This window comes from Spermophilus citellus (genome assembly GCF_964194105.1).
Source record: "Spermophilus citellus genome assembly, chromosome: 11".
NCBI lineage: Eukaryota > Metazoa > Chordata > Mammalia > Rodentia > Sciuridae > Spermophilus > Spermophilus citellus.
Window position 1 is genome coordinate 98,604,413 of NC_138192.1, and position 20,674 is coordinate 98,625,086.

The 20,674-nt window shown below is 36.5% G+C and overlaps 1 protein-coding gene across 4 annotated transcripts in view; it reads right to left on the reverse strand.

Annotated features, from left to right (window-relative positions):
* SF3B1 (splicing factor 3b subunit 1) overlaps positions 1 to 20,674 on the reverse strand; it is a 41,880-nt gene that overhangs the window by 16,202 nt on the left and 5,004 nt on the right. For 2 of the 4 annotated variants that reach the window (XR_014018093.1, XM_081261867.1), the window contains exons 2-8: positions 10,844 to 11,010; positions 9,624 to 9,728; positions 9,096 to 9,210; positions 7,181 to 7,260; positions 5,312 to 5,482; positions 1,453 to 1,690; positions 178 to 390 (exon numbers count right to left, since the gene is read on the reverse strand). Coding sequence is in view for 3 of the 4 variants with exons in the window: in XM_081261867.1 (XP_081117993.1) it covers positions 178 to 390; positions 1,453 to 1,690; positions 5,312 to 5,482; positions 7,181 to 7,260; positions 9,096 to 9,210; positions 9,624 to 9,728; positions 10,844 to 11,010 (1,089 nt within the window). In the remaining variant the exon portion in view is untranslated. Of the gene's footprint in view, positions 1 to 177; positions 391 to 1,452; positions 1,691 to 5,311; positions 5,483 to 7,180; positions 9,049 to 9,095; positions 9,211 to 9,623; positions 9,729 to 10,843; positions 11,011 to 20,674 lie in introns of those variants that run through there. The other 2 variants (XM_081261868.1, XM_081261869.1) reach the window with 2 other exon arrangements.

A 20,674-nucleotide genomic window follows, 5' to 3' on the forward strand; every position in this document is an offset into this window, starting at 1 on the left:
GTAGTCCTTGAAATATAAGACAGTTACTAACTCTTAACACTTACTTGCTTATATTATAAATGCAAACCAAAACTAATTTATACACCTTTTTTCTTGCTAAAAGCTGATGTTAACAACACACAGAAAACCACAAAGAAAAAACTATAATACAATTATTTCCAATTAAAGAGTTTCTACCTGGTGTGGGGGTAGCCATGTTCATTGCCGGTGTGCCAATTGGTGTTTTTCCAGGAGTCAGAACAGGAGTGCTACCACCCATCTGACTAGCTGGTGTTTCATCCCAACGTGACTTTCTTTTACTGGCTCCTGGAGTCGGTGTTTCACCAATTGAATCTCCACCTCGATCTGTTCGAGGAGTCTCAGCCCATCCACTTCCATGCCCAGGAGTATCTTTAAAGAGAAAGAGCCAATAAAATCACAATATTAACCACTGTTAGAACAACACTGCTGATTCAAATAGTTAATATATTCAACATTAATTTCAGAAATAGGACATTCCTAAAACAGAGACACATTTCAAGTTTTAATGTTCTATGTTATACTCTTTTTATTATTTCTTGGTTTCTTTTCTGCTGATTCCAAAAATATCCATAATAACTAATGATAAACAGGAAAATAGAGAATTTTTTTTTACCACCCATTATTTTACTATACAGAGCAATGGTTCTCTATATCTTGAGCCAATTTGTATATTTCTCCACGCAGTTGACAACTCTATACTGCTTCTTTCATTAATTACATGTTAAGCATTTCCCTGTATCATTACCAATTCTTTGAAAACTTTTAATATAGCAAATGTATTATTAAATCTTAGTTTTGCCACAGTTATTCTCATGAAGTCACTGAAAGATAGCCTTAGATCATCTATACAGAAAACAAGAGGCTTAGGCAAATTAACACTGTGCAAATACCTCATGCTAATAAATTTTATACTTAAAAACAGCTAAAATGACCTGAGTGTAGTGGTGCATGCCTGTAATCCCAGCACTGTCAGGAGGCTGAGACAAAAGGATTACAAGTTTGAGGCCAGCCTCTGCAACTTACCAAGGCCCTAAGCAACTTAGTAAGACCCTGCCTCATAACTAAACATAAAAAAGGCTGTAGCTTAGTGGTAAAGCACCCCTGGGTTCAATTCCCAATACCAAAAAAAAAAAAAAAAAAAAAAAAAAAAAAAAAAAAAACAAAACAAAAAACCAGAAACAGTTAAAATGGTAAATTTTATGTCAGGTATATTTAATCACAAGATTTTACTTTAGATTCTTCCTTAAAAAAATCTTAAACCTCTTCAAGAGGGAAAATTAGGCATTTGATCTATTCAGTTTCTTATTTATCTTCATAGCATCTGGTTATTTACAGGACCAGACAGGCCTAGAGAACAGATCTCAGTCTGATCCTACCACTCAAGTCAACATTTTACCCAAACACACATCCAGATTCCACTAGAAGTACTACCTCTTTCTGTTTTGGGGGTCTCATCCCATCTGTTTTTCCGAGCACTAGAAGTTGCGCCTCCATGGCCTGGTGTTGCATGCCCAGGTGTATCGCCTCGTCCAGGAGTAGCAGCTCCCGCAGGTGTGTGACTAGGTGTAGGATCCCATATTTTTGAGCCTGGGGTTGCTCCAGGAGTCTCACTTCCTTTTGCACGACCTGGGGTCTCATCCCATCTTAAGGAAGGAGTATGCCCAGGGGTCTTAACAAAGCAAAAAAAAAAAAAAAAAAAAAAAAAACTTATTCACACATCTACATACCCACAGAGAACAACCAAAAATTTTTAAATAAAATATTTTAATTCTAGTCTCTATATAATTAAAGCAAAAGTAGACTATCATTCTGTTTAAAAAAAGAGATACCCATTTTCTTGCAAATAGGTTTAAGACCAAAAACAATTTCAAGTATTAATCTGAAACAGTGAAAGTCTTGAATCTAAGTATGTGGTATGACTATGGTTTTTCCATCTAAATCTGCACTGAAAGACTGCCAGCTCTAATTCCCTCAGTATTTCCCAAACTGAAAGACATACATTATCAGGGGAAAAGAAAACCATAAATTCTAACAAATACTATTTTAAATAGTGTTCACTGTGCATGTATGTATGTCTAATAAATATTTTGGATTACCCAGATAATTATCTTTAAACCACATATACCAAACAATATCATCCAAGTAATGATGGCAAGATTGGGGGAGGGGGGATCAGAAGTAAATTTAAGTAACACTATGATTCCACAGCAGTTTGAATAAGAGACTAATAGGTGATGCAAGGCACCATATAGCATGAGTATCAAAAGAACTTCCACCAGAATAGACAATATCATATTAAAACAGTAGATGACTTAGAGTAAGCAAACGAAATTTAGACTTAAGCACTGCTCCATTAAATATTCAACAGAATTTGTAATATACTTTATACATTTATTTTAAAATGGGATCCTCCTGGAGACCCAAGAACTCTAGTTTTCTATTTGCAAATTTGCATATTATAAAAAATTAAGTTTAATATTTGTTCATTTTAAAAACCTCTATTACTCCAGGTTGGGAAATTCTGTATTGAGTAAAGAACATAAATTGCTCAACATCTCAATTTCTGGCACTTGTCTCTCCTGCTGAATTAGAAGGAAAGGTGGGAAATAACCCCTTCCTATTATGTATTCTAATTCCCAGTGTCATGATTAGGGTAAAGTTATGTTAAATGAGCAGAATGAAAAGAAAACATGGTCTGGATCTCTGCAGCTGTTACAAGAAAGACATTAACTCTTTGTCTATTTATAAGCCTATAGTAAACAGTTCCATCAGAACAAGCTTATCTCAGTTTTTAAAATTAAGCACTGAGGGGCTGGGGTTGTAGCTCAGTGGTAGCACACTTGCCTGGCACATGTGAGGCACTGGGTTGGATCCTCCACAACACATTTAAAAAAATAAATAAATAAGCCAGGAGTGGTGGCGCACACCTGTAATCCCAGCAGTCAGGAGGCTGAGACATAAGAATCGAAATTTCAAAGCCAGCCTCAGCAATGGCAAGGCGCTAAGCAACTCAGTGAGACCCTGTCTCTAAATAAATACAAAATACAGCTGGGGATGTGGCTCAGTGGACTCGGTGCACATAAATTCAGTCCCCAGTGCTCCAAAACAAACAAACAAATAAAAATAAAGGTATTGTGTCCATTTATAACTAAAAATATTTTTTTAAAAAGTAAGTATTGAGGGGCTGGGATGTGGCTCAAGCCTGGCATGCGCGGGGCACTGGGTTTGATCCTCAGCACCACATAAAAATAAAGATGTTGTGTCCACTGAAAACTAAAAAGTAAATATTAAAAAATTCTCTCTCTTAAAAAGAAAAAAGCAAGCACTGAATGTCAACCATGGCATTAGTTAATAATTAATCATATTCAGCAGAACTGAATTCTCTCACAAGCAAATGACAGAAATCCTCAGGATCTATCTATCTTAAATTTTATGGAAATTATGTGTTGTATTTAATATAGTCTAATTTTGAGAATGTGAAAATACTGCCATGTTGTGAGGCATTTTTTTTCCTGACATATGAATAGACAGACTACTATCTACAGTAATCTAAACTACAGTAAACAGTGAATTAGGTGTCAAAAAAGTGGATAGATACTGAATATATTTAAATTGCCATGACATTTGGACTTTCTGGCTTCAAAACTGTAACCTAAAAAAAAAAAATCCTCTTTTCTTTTTAAGTTTAGGAAAAAAAATGAGGGGCTGGGGTTGTGGCTCAGTGGTAGAGTGCTTGTCTAGCATGCGTGAGGCACTGGGTTCAATTCTCAGCATCACATAAACAAACTAAATAAACAAAATAAAGGTACTGTGTCCATCTACAACTTAAAAAAATATTTTAAAAAATGGTTTTGAAATGTATGTTAAGGGCTGGGGATGTGGCTCAAGCGGTAGCGCGCTCCCCTGGTATGCATGCGGCCCGGGTTCGATCCTCAGCACCACATACAAACAAAGATGTTGTGTCCGCCGAGAACTGAAAAATAAATAATAAAATCTCTCTCTCTCTCTCTCACTCAAAAAAATAAAAAAAAAAAGAAATGCATGTTAAACAAGTAAGTTTGTCAAGTTAAGACACATATAAGCCTAAAGAACAGAAGCAGGGGACAAATTCATAAATTTGCCAGCTGTTGTATAGATGGTATGTAGAGACAGAAATAAAATACTAGGAAATGAATGCAGTGTTAAAACAATTTGAAGGATAACCAGGTATGGTGGTATACATCTATAATCCCAAAGACTGTGGCTGAGGGAATGGAGTTAAGGAAGCAGGGAATGGAGGTAAGGGGTAACTCTGTGTTGGTAACAATTAATAGGGGAAATGGAGGCTGATTCAGGAGAAAATAAAATGATAATACCTTCAGGACATTTCCCCCTCCTCCACCAGTTCCTGTCTCTAGGGATTTTTCCTCCCTATAAGGGGCTGTTAACGAATGCCTCCTGGGGGGATACTCTGGGCTGCTCCTTTCCTCTCCAACCCAGGAACTCTACCTTTTGGCTCACCTCTTGGGAAGAGAGGCAATGAGAATAAAGGAATTCTAAAAAGTATAAAAGGGGCAGAACAGCCCCACTTCCTCGGATACCCAACTCCGGGCAGAAGTCTATCTCTGTTCTATCCTTTAAATAAAAATAGCTTGACACTCGTGCTTGCCTGTTTTTTGGATGTTCATTGCCTGTTTTTTGGATGTTCAATCTTCACATCTAGGGAAATGAAACTCAGCCCCAATTGATTCTCATCGCCGGCATCATAGTGAGGATCATAAATTCAAAGCTAGCCTAACCAACCTGGCAAGACCCTATCTCAAAGTAAAAATGAAGAAAAGCTATGGTAGGTGTAGCTCAGTGGTAAAGTACCCCTGGATTAAACCTCCAGTACCATGAGGTGGCAGGCAGGGGATTTGAAGGATTGATCACTAAAGCACTTAAAAGTTTTAACAGAGGATCCAGCAAATATCCCAAACTGATGTTGCCATTCCAACCCCTAATGTGACTGTATTAGGAGATTAATCCTTTTGGGAAGTATTTAAGGTTAAATGAGGTAATAAGGGTGGGGTCCTAATCTGATAGAACTAGTGACCAAAAAACAGAGAAAAGAACTTGTGAGGACAGAGGGAGAAAGTAATCATCTGCAAGTCACAAAAAGATGGCTCACCAAATACCTACATGCCAGCACTCTAATCTTTGGACTTCAAAGCCTCCATAAACTGTGAGAAAATAAATCTGTTTTTTATACTAATATATTACATAATTGAAAAAAAATTTTAAATAACAATGAAAAATAAAAAACAACCACCTCTGCCTGATCCCAACTTGACAGCTTTTTGGGAGTGGCACCAGGAGTCTGATCAGCTGTTTGATCCCAACGGCGTTTTCGTTTTGAGGGAGGCTGGGATGCTGCTGCTCCATTGACGACTTTTAGTTCTCCAGCTTTAGCTTTTTCTGCTAACTGTTGCCTAATTTCTCTCTGAAAAACATTTGAAAAAGCAGAAAACATTTATCTTTAAAATGCTTTCATAAGGGTTGGGGTTGTAACTCAGTGGTAGAGCACTTGCCTAGCATGTGTGAGGCATTGGGTTCAATCCTCAGCACCACATAAAAATAAAGGTATTGGGGCTGGGGATGTGGCTCAAGTGGTAGCGCGCTCGCCTGGCATGCGTGCGGCCCGGGTTTGATCCTTAGCCCCACATACAAACAAAGATGTTGTGTCTGCGGAAAACTAAAAAAAATAAATATTAAAAATCCTCTCTCTAAATAAATAAATAAATAAATAAATAAATAAATAAAGGTATTATGTCCATCTACAACTAAAAATTTAAAAATTCTTTCATGAGCCCAGGGAGGTGGCATATTCCTATAATCCCAGTCAATTCAGGAGGCTGAGGTGGGAAGATCACAAGTTTGAGGCCAGCCTCAGCAACTTAATGAGACCCTGTCTCATAATAAAAGGGACAGGGATTAGATCAGTGGTAAAGTGCCCCTGGGTTAAATCCCCAGGGGGAAAAAAAAAAGAGTGTTTTTAATTGTAGCGTGTTTGCATACCATACATGAGAATGTGGGTTAGATCCCCAGCACTGCCCAAAAACAAACAAAAAATATTTATTTTAATGCCATTAATATAATCATTTCCATTTAATATACTACTTTATACTTTGTTCACTTTACTTTTTATGTTACTTGTTATTACCATTCCTTATTCTAACTCTTTTTTTGTATTTCCAGTTTTACAAAATGCCTTTCTTCCTACACAAGCAAACACTGAATTTTAACATATAACACCTTGCTTTACATAGTTAGTTCAGCAAAATCTCAAGTCAAAAGTGGGAACCAAAACACTTTCACTGAAGAGTAAGTTTTTAGCTGGGGAATGTAGCTCAGTGGTACAGTGCTTGCCTAAGCATGTACAAGGTCCTGGATCTGGTCTTAAGCACTACATAAAATGAAAAATTAGGGCTTTTTAAAACTCTCATAAATAGCAATTGACACTCTACAACAAAACAGATGGTAAAAAATGAAAATATCAAAATTATGTTTTATTTGTATCTGTAATTACATAAATCCTATGCATGATTTAGTCATAACAAATATTTAATTCATCCAGATTTTAAAATGGGTTTCCAGTACCCCATTTAAAAATCACATAATAAACAACTCTAAATATAACAAAGGCATGGAATTAACTATTAAAACAAAATGGACTTGGATTCAATTCCTAGGACTGCAACACACACACACACACACACACACACACACACACACACACACCATTTATTCAAAATTCTCCATCCATATGCAAACTGAATCTTGTGGGAAAATTAGGGATTTTTTCAAGAATAACATGACCATCTGGCCTTTCCCTAACATAATGGCTTTAGACGCATATCATTAACCTTTCTCTCACATACATCCAATCTACTCATAGATAGATATATACACATTCACACCCAAAAAGTCCTGGATGAGAAAAGGACATAGAAATATGAAGATTAATTTGAACAGTGATAGAATTGGGGAGTCATTTTTTTTTCTCATTTTATTTTTCATTAATACTACTAAAAATATTACTTGTATAGCAACTAACAAAATGAGAAATATGAAAGCCTCTCAATCTCAATTTTTTTTACATTCTTTTACAACCATTAAAATATGAGGCAGGTTCACATACCTCTTCTTTAGTCAAATGCTGTTCTCGCATTACATCCATATAAGTCCTAGCATTCATTTTAGGATCAGGGGTCTTCCCTCCTGCAGAAAAGAACAGCAACAGGACAAGAGTACAATAAATAAAAAATAATTAGGTTCAAATGATTTATCTGCCCTGCTCTAATGTTATGTTATTCCAAAATCATTTAATTTATTTTTTGATAGAAAAACTTTAATAATTATACATCTTACTTTTTATTGAGTTTGCTGATCAATTTAACCTGTTTGAACACAAACATATCTACAGCAGTTTAAAACAAATACTTTAATGCATATAAAAACAAAATGACAGCACAGTTTAGTCTTCAGAAGTGATGGGTTCCTGGGTTGCTAATCCGGAATACGTACACTTTCGTGCCTTTGTCTCCATCAGCAGTTCTGACTTCAAGCAGCAGAATAGAAGCCTAGAAAATTATCTCTTTACCATTAGTAACACTTTGGAAAGATATTTATATTCAAAACATTACCTGTTGCAAGCTGTTAAAATCCTGACTACAAATAACTATGACTAGACAAGTTCTTCATACAGTGTTCTAAAATATTTGTAGTTTAGAAAATCTGATTTTTAAAAATATACCTATAATCTTATTCTGATGTCACGTTACTAAAAAGGGCTTCGTGTTTTTAAAAGTTTCCTTGACCCAGAAACATTTTTCTTAGAAACTATAAATTACAACTGGAAACATTACTTAAAATACATTACTTCTACCAGTTTTTAATGATGCACACAGAAGAAAAGTGCTGTACAAAGAGATGTGTTAGTCTCTTGGTTAAAGTTTCAGCATTTGCTTTTCAAACTTTGAAATATCTTAAAGAAGCCCAAATAGTACATTATAAGATTCACAGAGGCACACTATGCTTCAGAAATGTGATAATTAGCTATACAAGAAGTATAGCATCATAATTTAGGATAAAATAATAAAATTCTAAGACATTTCCTAAGCTGAAGATCATGCCCAATTGGCAGTGTCATTCTTTCTGACACTAGTTCTGATAAGACTTCCTTTGGAATACTTTTTCACCATAATCTAGAGAGGATGTGTTGAACTGCACCCTTAAGAATGCAGACAGGACTGGCATATAGCAGTACTGCTGTAGGAAAGAAATTAAGGACAGTTAGTATGGGCCTGTGAATTCTGACATACATGTTTAAATCAATTACAATTATGCAAGTAAAAAAAAAAGAATATCCCTACTAATTCATGCAGGCTGAAAATCTAATTTGTAAACCTGCAGCCAAATCTAATTTTAAGAAACAGGCACCTAATTTTGACTGTGAAACTCAACTCACCTGAGGAAAGCTTCCATCAGGCTCACTATGCCCCTTGTGCTGACTTGCACACTAAAATTAGCAAAACAGACTCCAACTATTAAAAATATCAAAGTCTTTGTATACACACTTTTGTTTTAACTTTAGGTATGCTTAGAGCAAAGTAGGAGCATTTACTAAGCTATATTTAGAACAATATTGGGGGAGCTCTAGTGTGAGAAACAGTTTCTCAAAAGTAGCAATCCTAAAACTCTAGAATTTGGAATGAAAACTTTCAATAATTTGAAAGTATATTGAGCAGAAAAACACATTTGTTCAAAGTATAGAAAGAGTACCCAAAACAAAAGTAAAAGAAAAACCTTTAACCCTTTGCGTTTCTATGGCATTGGCTCATTATTTTCTTGTCCTTCTACCTGGAAAGAAAACTTGCATTATAAAGATGAAGAATATGGCATCTGTGACTTCAACCAAATCTACACAAATCTATAATAAGGGGGATTTTAAAAGAAAAGCAAATTCATAAGCATGCCAAAAAAAATCAAAGGGCTAAAGACAACTTAATACAAATAAATTTCTGAATACTTATAGAAAAGTGGGAAAGAATTACCATCTGCAAAAGGATCAAGACGCTCTGGGGAAATTATCATGGTCCTCCTGTGCTTTTTGTATTCATCTTCCCGGTCTGCAATCTTTGGAGGCCGGTGCTCAGCAAATGGGTCATACTAAAAAGACATAAATCTCACTTAAAACCCACTTCATTAAATAACCAAATAGAATATCAAACACAAAAACCATAGCATTATAAAACACAAGGTTTAATACATGACTACTGATGAAAGAAATAGTCTCTAACATTTCATAAATCTTAATATGGAGAAACAAGGCATAGGGAAATTGTGTGTGTGTCTATGTGTGTGTGTATATACACAAATATATGTATCTCCACATTTTCACAGTTCAATGCTTCCAAAAATGATTACCTTTCCAAAATAAACTAGGTGTTACTTCTAACTCAACTCTACTTAAAAACATTTTAAGAATTGATTCCTAAAGTGTATTGGCTTCCATAGAAATTCAAACATTCACTTTTCTTCAGCAGAATAAACTAGGATTTTAAAACAAATAAAAAGGTCACCTGTTCTGTTGACTGTGGTATATCATTAAGCAATGCCACAGGGGCATGATATCCTGGCTTCTTCTGACCAAGCAAACTTGTAGATGATGAGTAGTCATCGTCATCCTGCAATAAAATCCCCAAAAATAAAACAAAGAACTTAAAAATTAGCATAATGAAATTTTAATTTCAAATTTGGCAGCTACAAACAGCTTATTTGAACATTTTCCTATTTCCTTAATTTTTTTGACTACTGTTTTTAAACAAAGGTTTGTTTTGTGGTCACAAAATAAGAAGTAATTTTAAACGTATGTTTCCTTAATAATATATTTAATAAACAGTACACTGTCACATACTAGTGTTAGTCTCAATTGTAAAAAAAAAAGCAACAGCAGGTACTTCTGAAGATCTTAAGGCTTCTTATTTTTTATTTAAAAACGAAAGGACAACTTTCCCCTTAATTTCTGGAACATATAGCCATTACTCTTTTACCATCAGACTGAGAACTCAGAATGCTAGTCCCTTGATTGGCTTCTAGAAAATTTCACCTTTGGTATTTTTAAATTTCTTTCAAGGAAAAGAAAAGGCTCAAACTGCTAAGTAAAACATGACCTGAATTTCATAATAACTAGTTTGACTAATTAGTTTGAGCATCTAAACACATAAAGTCTGTCTGTTACAAAAATCACACAAAAGAATGGCTGGAAGGGCTGGGGTTGTGGCTTAGTGGTAGAACACTTGCCTAGCATGTGTGAGGCTCTGGGTTCGATCCTCAGCACCACATAAAAGTAAATAAATAAAATAAATGTATTGTGCCCACCTATACCTAAAAACATATATATTAAAAAAAAAAAAAACAGCAGCTAGAAATTTAACCCCATCTATATGTTTGGGATGGTGGGATAAAATATAAGCTTCATAAAATATATATATTTTTTTAATATTTATTTATTTTTTTTAGTTTTCGGTGGACACAACATCTTTGCTCATATGTGGTGCTGAGGATCGAACCCGAGCCGCACACATGCCAGGCGAGCGCGCTACCGCTTGAGCCACATCCCCAGCCCCATAAAATATATTTTTAAAATAGTGATAATATTTTCATAACAAGAGGTTGTCATTCTCCATAATAACCAAAACAGATTCAAAAAGCCTATGACTATTCATGTTTCTTGCTTTCTCATGGGGAGGGAGTTAATTAGGGGAGGAGGAAGCTTGCTCTTATAGAATTTGTAACTTACATCTTCAAGTTCAGTTGCAGCAATTGATGTCACATATCCAGCAAATCTGCTATCACTTCCACCATAAATTTCCTGGTCATAATAACCAGTGGAATCAAGGCCCACTCCTTGAGCTTCATCAAGAGCTGCCTTCTTGCCTTGAATTTCTCGAATCTGTGCTTCAATATCTATAAGACAGAAAACAGAAACGCTCTTAATTTCATTTTTCCAAAAAGGTATCAACATAATGCAGACATTTAAAATAACTGCCACATATAATGGGTAAATATGATTGTAACAGGCACATAATACATTTAATACATCTCCTCACCTCAACAAACTAATGCAAAGAGCTGTTCACTATCTCAACAACTGCAAATTATCCTCACCCTTAGGATGGATTGCCAAAAATATTCATAAATTATTGAATTTTAAACCTTTCTCACTGAAAGATTGATGTTATTGATATTGATTAGGAGCCAGAACTACACTCAAGATTTTACTTTTTCCCCCATTTTTGAATGCTGGAGATGGAACCTGTGGCCTTCCACACAGTCCCAGCCCCCACTCAATGTTATTTAATCTCAACACTACCAAGGATGTAAACAAAACAGTACTGAGCTGGGTGCAGTGGTATACATCTGTAGCTCCATTTACTGGGGAAGCTGATCACTTGAGCCCAGGAATTCATGGTCAACCTAAGCAAGAAAGTAAGACTATCTAAAAAAGCAAAAGTGCTGTGGAGTTATTCAAACTTGAATTACAACAAAATCACCTACAGATTTTATTTAATGTGGTAGCCTGGGTCAGACCCAAGTGTCTGCATTTCTAACAAGATCCCTCCCCTCATGTAATGTCCTGGTCAGCTGGAACCAAACTCTGAATAATAATACAAGAGCAGTCTAAATTCTTTAGCATGGAGTTCAGGGCTGCTATGGTTTGGTTATCATTTGTCCCCTGAAGATTCATCATGTACTTAATGGAGGCTTGGTCTCCAGTGTGGCAGTGCTGAGATGGTAGAACTTTTTAAAAGGTGGGGACTAGAGGAAGGTTATTAGGGTAGCATTGCCCTAGAAATTAATTAACACTGGTCTCACAAAGTAGGTTATTTCTCCAGAGTGGGTTGTTTTAAGAGATCATGGCACCTCCCCAACTATCTCTTGCTTGTCTTGCCATGCAATCTCTTCCTCCTAAACATAATTCATGATGCTACGCACCATGTTGTGATATAGCCACAAGACCCTCACCAGAGGCTAAACTGATGGGTGTATTCAATCCAGAACCTTTACCTTCTAATACTGTAAGCTAAATAAACCCTCTTTACTGTGTAGAATACCCAGCCTCAGGTGCATTGTTATAGAAATAAAAAACAAAGACAACAGCCCTACATGATTTGGCTGCAATCAACATCTCCTTAGTTTTGTGATTAAGTTTAATTAAGCTCTGGAATCAAAATGTCTCCCTTCAATACCTTCAAATAATGGCTCTCTCTACTGATTAATAATTAACTTAATCTATGAGTATAGTTTTCTACAACATAAAAAAAATTTAAGGATTAAATGAGACAATAAACATAAATGCTTAAGTACTCAATAAATGAATTAACTCTTGCTACATCTTATCCTTTTTTTTAATGTTTCTTTTAGTTGTAGTTGCACACAATACCTAATTTATATGTAGTGCTGAGGATCGAACCCAGGGCTTCGCACATGCTAGGCGAGCACTCCACCACTGAGCCACAACTCCAGTCCCTATATTTCATCCTTTAAACACTTAAGCCATCGGTCTGATATTTAGATGATGCATATCTGAGACCAAGGGTGTAGCTCAGTGAAAGAACACTTGCCTAGCATGAGCATGGCCCTGGATTTGATCCTCAGCACCACAAAACAAAACAAAAAAACCCTCAAAAACAAAAAACACATCTGGTGAATGAAGCATCAATTTTTCTCAACTGCTTTCCAAACTTCCCCTAATTTTTATTTATTCATTTATTTCAATGCTGGGAATCAAAACCAGGGACTTGTAAGCAAGCTACTGTTGAGTTATACCCCTCACCCCACTCCACCATATTTCTCCATCTATTATTATTCATCAATTGTTTCTGTATGAGATAAAACAAATGTATGTATATATGTAAATTTTGCAAAAACATTTAAAACTAAGTTACAAAGGGGATGGGGTTGTGGCTCAGCGGTAGACTGCTCACCTTGCATGTGCAAGGTCCTGGGTTCAATCCTTAGCACTACATAAAAATAAATAAACAAAGGTATTGTGTCCAACTACAACTAAACAATAAATATCTTTTTAAAAAAACTAAGTTGGGGCTGGGGATGTGGCTCAAGCAGTAGCGCGCTCGCCTGGCATGCGTGCGGCCCGGGTTCGATCCTCAGCACCACATACAAACAAAGATGTTGTGTCCGCCGAAAACTAAAAAATAAATATTAAAAAAAAATCGCCATTAAAAAAAAAAAAACTAAGTTACAGATACTTTACCCTTAAAGATTTCTGCATATATTTCCATGTTTAAGACACTGTCCTACATAACCACAACAGCATTCACTTTGATCTCCCCAAATGCCCTAGCAGCATCCAAGATTAGAGATGATTTTGTTTTATGGTTTTTGTTTTTAAATCCACATCCAGTCAAGAACCAGGCACTAAGCCAGGCAGAGTAGCACATGCCTGTAATCCTAGTGATTAAGGAGGCTGAGGCAGCAGAATCACAAGTTCAAGGCCTGCCTCAGTAACTCAGTGAGATCCTATCTCAAAACAAAATAAAAGAACTGGAGAAGTAGCTCAGCTGGTAGAGCACCCCCAGGTTCAATTCCCTGTCCCACAAACGAAAGAACCAGGCATTGCATTTTGTTGTCATTTTCTTTAGTCTTCTTTAAATATAAGACTAGTTTTCCATCCAGTTCTCGCCTGATCCTGTGTGATACCAGGTAACTTTAAATTACAAGTTAATTTCGTTTTGATAACTTAATAATACATAGATGTATAAATAAATAAGTTTCTACTGCAAATTATTTTTTTTAGTTGTAGTTGGACACAATGCCTTTATTTTTATATGGTGCTAAGGATCGAACCCAGCACCTCCCAGAACCGAGCACTCTACCACTGAGCCACAACCCCAACCCCTGCCAATTATTTTTTAATATTTACTTTTTAGTTATAGGTGGACACAATATCTTTATTTTATTTGTATGTTGTGCTGAGGATCCAACCCAGTGCCTCACTGCTAGGTGAACACTCTACCTCTGAGCCACAACCCCAGCCCTGTAAATTATTTTTTTAAGGCCTAACAAAGAGTCACAATTCTTGCTAACCCTTTGTCCAACTGAATTAAGCCCCCTTTGATACCAGGCACTTTTAAAAAAGCTCATTCACTAGCTGCAAGAATCAAAAGATTCTTGGCATCATGTAGCTGTCCAGTCCCATTCCTCCCAGCTAAAAAAGAAATCATCCTACAGTTCCTTAAGATGGTTGTGGTAAAGAAAATGGGGGATGGGGATGTGGCTCAAGCGGTAGAGCGCTCACCTGGCATGCGCGGGGTGCTGGGCTCGATCCTCAGCACCACATAAAATAACATAAACACGTTGTGCCCACCAAAAACTGAAAAATAAATATTAAAAAATTCTCTCTTCTCTTTAAAAAAAAAAAAAAAGAAGAAAATGTAACAACTTTATTCAGTCCAAGGCACAGGTGGGCCACATTTCCCCTTATGAAAAGGAGCAGGAGCAGTTTTAAGGAATTCAAAGTAATGTAATGGGTTTACTGCCAAACTCAGCAGCCTCAGTTCGTTTGTTTTTTAATCAGATCTCAAAATTCTTACAGTGTGTCACATCACCATCTCCACTGGTATTACTTTTTTCCTGTGTCTCATCTCTCAAAACCATTACAACAGGGCTGGGGCTGTCGGCCAGTAGCATAGTGCTTGCCTGGCATGTGTGAGGCACAAGTCTCAGCACCACATAAAATAAATAAAGGTATTGTGTGTGTCTATCTATAATTTAAAAAAAAATTACAACAGGCAGGCAGAACTACTTCACTTGGGTAGGTGATTCCTTTTGCCCTTGTCTCTAATTTTGTTTCTGTTTAAAGTTTTTATTTAAGGGGAGGGGGGCGTTGGATATTGGAGGTGTGTGTCAGTGGTGGAGCATGCACTTAATATGTGCAAAGCCCTGTATTCAATTACCAACACCAAATTTGAAAAAAAAAAAAAATTAAATCCCCATTTGCCCCTCTACCCACTTGTACCACTTTTTTATTCCCAGAGGAACAGAAACAAAACCACTCCAACATTAGAAAAACTGGCTAAAGGATAAGTGATAATTTACTCATTTTTTTCCCTTTCTAGAAAATCTGAGGCCTCCACATCCACCTGCAACGTGCACATACTATTTTTAACTAAATGGATTGGGGGCGGGGGTTGTTTTTAATGACTGAAAATGCTACTTTCATCAATATTCAGGCAGAAGACATGAATGGGTTAGTCAAGCCAGCCAAACAGTCTGCATTCTCTCCTCTACAGCATTACCACCTAAATCAAAATGACTTGATACACAAATTTAAAAGGTGAGGTCCTAGACCTGATGTACATTTAGACAAAACTTTCAACCCAAGAGCCCAGTTCATTAACAAACATCCCAGGAAACTACTTTACTTGGCCCTTCAACCCCTCCATTTCCAGCCCCAGTCCACCAAATATCCAATTTAAAATATAATTTTAAGGCTGGGATATAGCTCAGAGTTTTCAGTAACTAGCCTCTCTCATTTGAACAATATATTTACTCAGAAACTTACCTGTTTATTTTATGTACCTGCTAATAGCAAGTTTTCTAATTACAAAGGCTCAAAAAACATTATATGAAATCCAGGCATTGTTTTCCTTCTCTGCTTGAAAGCATGAATAAAAAAATTTTAAAAAAAGCCTAATGAGTTTTGTAATGCATCATGAACTGCTGCACATTTATACAGACATCTTATCCACATTATTAAGATATCAGATTCCTTGAAGCTCAGCAGCTTGTTAGGCAAGTTAACAGAATAATTAAAGACTAGAAAGCTCATTAATTATTTAATTAACTATGTGCCAGAATATCAAACATGATACACTCAAATATTTATAAGCAAACAGGTTTATGTCATTACATTCATAAATAAGGTAACCTTTTTTCTTCCCCTTTTGGTATCGTGGATGCTTAACCACTTGAACCATATTTCCCAGCCCTTTATGTATTTTTTTAGTTAAAGACAGGATCTCACTGAGTTGCTTTTTTTTTTTTTTTTTTAATTAAAGACAGGGTTTTACTGAGTTGCTAACTGCCTTGCTAAGTTGCTGAGACTGGCTTTGATCTCCCAATCCTCCTGCCTGAAGTCTCCAGAGCCAGGTGAAATAAGGTAACTTTATATCTTAAGTTTCACTTTCAAGATACTAAGTAGAAGAGGTAAAGCAATGGAAGGACATTAAAATCGGAGCTATGGGTTACAATGTTCATTAGGTTTTGCCCTGTATTTTCTTGTATATTAAAATATTTCATAATAAAAAGGTAACTTTCCACCAGGCACAGAGACACACGCCTGGTATCAGCAGCAACTTAGGAGGTCAGACTAGACAGCTTAAGCAAAACCCTGTATCAAAATAAAAAGGGGACATAGCTCAACAGCAGAAGGCCCCTGGGGTTCAATCCTCAGCACAAAACAACAACAAAAAAGGTAACTTTCCCTGAGTCTAAGGCTGGCCTCAGCAATTTAGCAAGATCCTCTCAAAATAAAAAGGGCTAGGGATGTAGCTCAGTGAGTGGTAAAGCAGCCCTAGATTCAATGCCCACTACTGCTAAAGCCAGGCCGGGGGGGGGGTGGGGGGGGGTGGGGTGGGGGGGGTGTCATTAAGAACTTCTATCCCCCATCAATGCCAGCAAAGGCTTATAAAATTCCACTTGAGGGCTGGGGATGTGGCTCAAGCAGTAGCGCGCTCGCCTGGCATGTGTGCGGCCCGGATTCAAGCCTCAGCACCACATACAAACAAAGATGTTGTGTCCGCCAAAAACTAAAAAAAAATAAATAAATATTTAAAAAAAATTCCACTTGAAACTTTATGAACATTTCTGGGATAGGAAAAAGAAAGTTGTCTTTAACTCCGTATTTTCAACGTTAACAACTAAATTATAGCTACTGGTGTTAAGTATTCCTGTAGTTTCTTAAATATGAAAATGCTAATCTCTCCCTACTTCAATTTTGACCAAAATAAAACAAATCCACGGTTCCAGCCTAAACCCATTCCCTTAGGACTCACTGTAATCCAACACATTCATATGTGAAGACAAAAAAAAAAAATGTGTATATACACACACACACACACACACACACACACTCTGCTAAGTGACTGGGTAAGAGGAGAACTGGACCTCTTAGTGGCTACACATAAATAACAACTGCCAAGAGCTAGCACTTTAACCCATCTGAATCCATAAATGTGCCTATCACCATATTACTGTATATATCAATACTTTTGCTACTGGGGCTGAGGATGTGGCTCGGCTCAGTGGTAGAGCATGAGCTGTGCACAAAGCCTTTGCTTGATCCCCACCACTGCAAAAGGAAAAAAATAAGTTTGTGCCTTTTTATTAACAAGTAGTATTTCATATATCATAGTGTTTATCTTCTAGTAGAAGTAGATTTATTTGCAATCTGAAATGATTACAAATAAGATTGCTATAAATATTCTACACCGGTATATGTGAACATGGTTTTTATCATCACTTAGGTAAAACCTTAGGGAATGGTATTGCTGGGTTCTATTCTAAGTAAATGTTTAATCTTGTAAGAAACAGGCCTTTGGGAGGTTTATATTCACAAGATTAAGACAAGAGCTGAAGTACTCCACATAATAAAGGAAGAATTTTGAAAGATGAAATGGAGAAGAAGAAAGAGGAGAGATTAGGGAACAAGATGAAGAGAAGCTGGGACAAGTTTAGATTATAAATTCCATAGTAATAAGGTGTTAGAAAGGGAGGCTCTTAAGGGAGTGGAAATATTTAACATGGATTTCTAAACACCTGACATCATTTCTAGTCCCTGCCCCAATACTCATCTCACCTCATCTTCAGTAAAACATACTAATTGGGAGTAGAACAGGGATACATGGTAGAACTCTTAGCTAGAAATTCTGAAATCATAAAAAGGAAGCATGAATAAATACCCAGTCTGTCGGTGATTTAAAACCCCAAAACTGAAATTATGGGCAGTCCTTCAAATCCTGAGTTGTCATAGTCTAAGTGTAGTTTTTAAAAAACGACTTAAGACAAGTGAGGTGCATGGTACATTGCCTGTAATCCCAGCAGCTCTGGAGGCTGAGGCAGGAGGAGACAGAGTTCAAAGCCAGCCCACCAGCCTCCTCAACTTCATGGGGCACTTAGCAACTCAGCGAAGTCTCTAAATAAAATATTAGAAAAAGGCTGGGGATGTGGCTCAGTACTTAAGCACCCCTGGGTTCAATCTCTGGTACCAAAAACCAAAAAAAAAAAAAAGTCTCAGACAACAGATCAAAGTAACAGTTAAGAACATGAGATTATGAGATTTTTATTCACCAAAGAACCTGCAAGAGACATGCCAAAGGCTTGAAGTGAACTGTCAAGAATAAGGTCTTTCTTCTAGTTGGCATGGTGGTGCACCTCTGTAATCACAGTAACTATGGACACTAAGGAAAGGGGACTGCAAGTTAGAAGCCAGCCTAGGCAACTTAGAAAGACCTTGTCTCAAAAAAAAAAAAAAAAAAGGGGGGGGGGGAGGCATCGGGAGCCAGACACAGTGGCACATGTCTATAATCCCAGAAGGATCGGAAGTTCAAAGCCAGCCTTAGCAACTTAGGAAGACCCTGTCTCAAAATAAAATAAAAATTAAAATATAGGGTTGGGGATATGGCTCATTAAGCTCTCTGGGCTAAATCCCTGGTACCAAAAAAAAAAAAAAAAAAAAAAAAAGGTCCAGTTTGTAGCTCAAGAGGCTGAGCACCCTTGGGTTCAATCCGTAGTACCAAAAAAGTAAATAAATAAAATAATAAGGTCTTTCTTAAACTGCTACTCTGATTTTAAGATATGAATATCACTGGGCATCATTCAAAACTATTTCAGGTAGCAGATAAGCTGTTAGAAAACTGTGAGAGTAGTTTATTGCCATTTAAATTATAGTAGGAGACAAACCAGAATATGCAACCCCTTTGTTAGATTTCCTTCCCAAGGCTAGTACAAAATAAACCTGAAGTGTGATTTGAAAAATGTACTCATTCCTAGAAAAGATAATTTTATTGGTGTTTCCCTTGTTTTGTAGGCCCCTGACATCTTTTTTTTTTTTTGACACAATATTTTATTTATTTTTTATGTTGTGTTGAGGATGGAAACCAGCACGCAAGCACTCCACCAGAGACACAACCCGAACCCCTGTACGGCCCCTGACATCTTCACTGCAATAGTACTGAGCGAAATCTAGATGTTTTTATTGCTGTCTTTCCCCTTTCTCTCCCGACTGTATCAAAACATGGGACAAAGGTGTTGCAACAAATCAACTGCAAGGGGGAAATAAAAGGATGGGTGAATAACCTATGGATTGAAAAGATTTAATAACAGATATATGAATCACAATCTACAGGCTTTATTGTTTTCATATTTTTCTGATTTGAACAGAAAAAAAAAGTTTATAAGACAATGGGCAAAACTGAACACTAACTGGTTATTTTGTCATATTAATTTGAGATATAATAATGGCATTAATTTTTTAAATTTTCACATTTTAGAAATACATACTGAGATATTCACAGATGAAATGATATCTACGACCTGCTTTAAAATAATGGGCGGAATGCAACTCGAAATCTCACTATTACGTGTAATTACAATGCATCAATAATAATATATTAAAAACTAAAATTATATTGTATTTTTAAAACAGGTGAAAAGGACTAGTGGATGTATTAAACAAAATTGGCCCTAAATCTAAAATTCTGGTGAGAACCTGGGAGTTAATTTCATCATTCTCTGTACTTTTTCTCATATCTGAAGTTTTCAGTTTAAAAAAACTCTTTCCCCCCCCTTTTCTTTAGCATGACTTTCTTAAGTTCACCTCTTCCTTTCTTGGTTTTCTCCTGCATTATCCTGAAACCAAGGCCTCTGACCCCATGCCACAAAAAATAAAAACTTATATTCTCTTGAAATGGAATCCTCTATTAAACATAAATAGAATTTTTTAGCTTTTACATAATATCCTAAATCTTAAATGTTCTAACTTCTCTGAATCCCCCCCCCCCGCTTTTTGGAGGGGGCTTCTGCTTCTGACATACTTTCAATTATCAAAAAATAAATATTCTGCTAGAAGGTACAGAAGACAGATGTTAATTAACAGCATTAATATGTTTATGGATAATCTAGGGGACTAGCATATTTGACTTCTCAATTCATTAAAAAACAGAATAGGCTGAGAGTATAGATAAGAAGTACAGAAACTGCCTAGCATGCAAAGGCCCTGGATTCAATCCCCAAAACCACATTAAAAAACAATAGATTTCCTTTCTCAAAATAATGATAATAAAATTACAAAAACTTTACCTGACATAAACATCTAATATTTTATCTGGGAATTATTTGACATCAAAGATATAACCGAAAACCCGTTGTTTGTATTTTAAAACTAGGACCTGGTGTGGAGCTACAACTCAGTTGGTAGAGTGCTTGCCTCACATGCACAAGGCCCTAAGAAGGACAGAAGGACGGAAGGACGGAAGGAAGGATGGAAGGGAAGGAAGGAAGGGGAAGAAGGGGAGGAAGGGGAGGAAGGAAGGAAGGGAAGGGAAGGTAG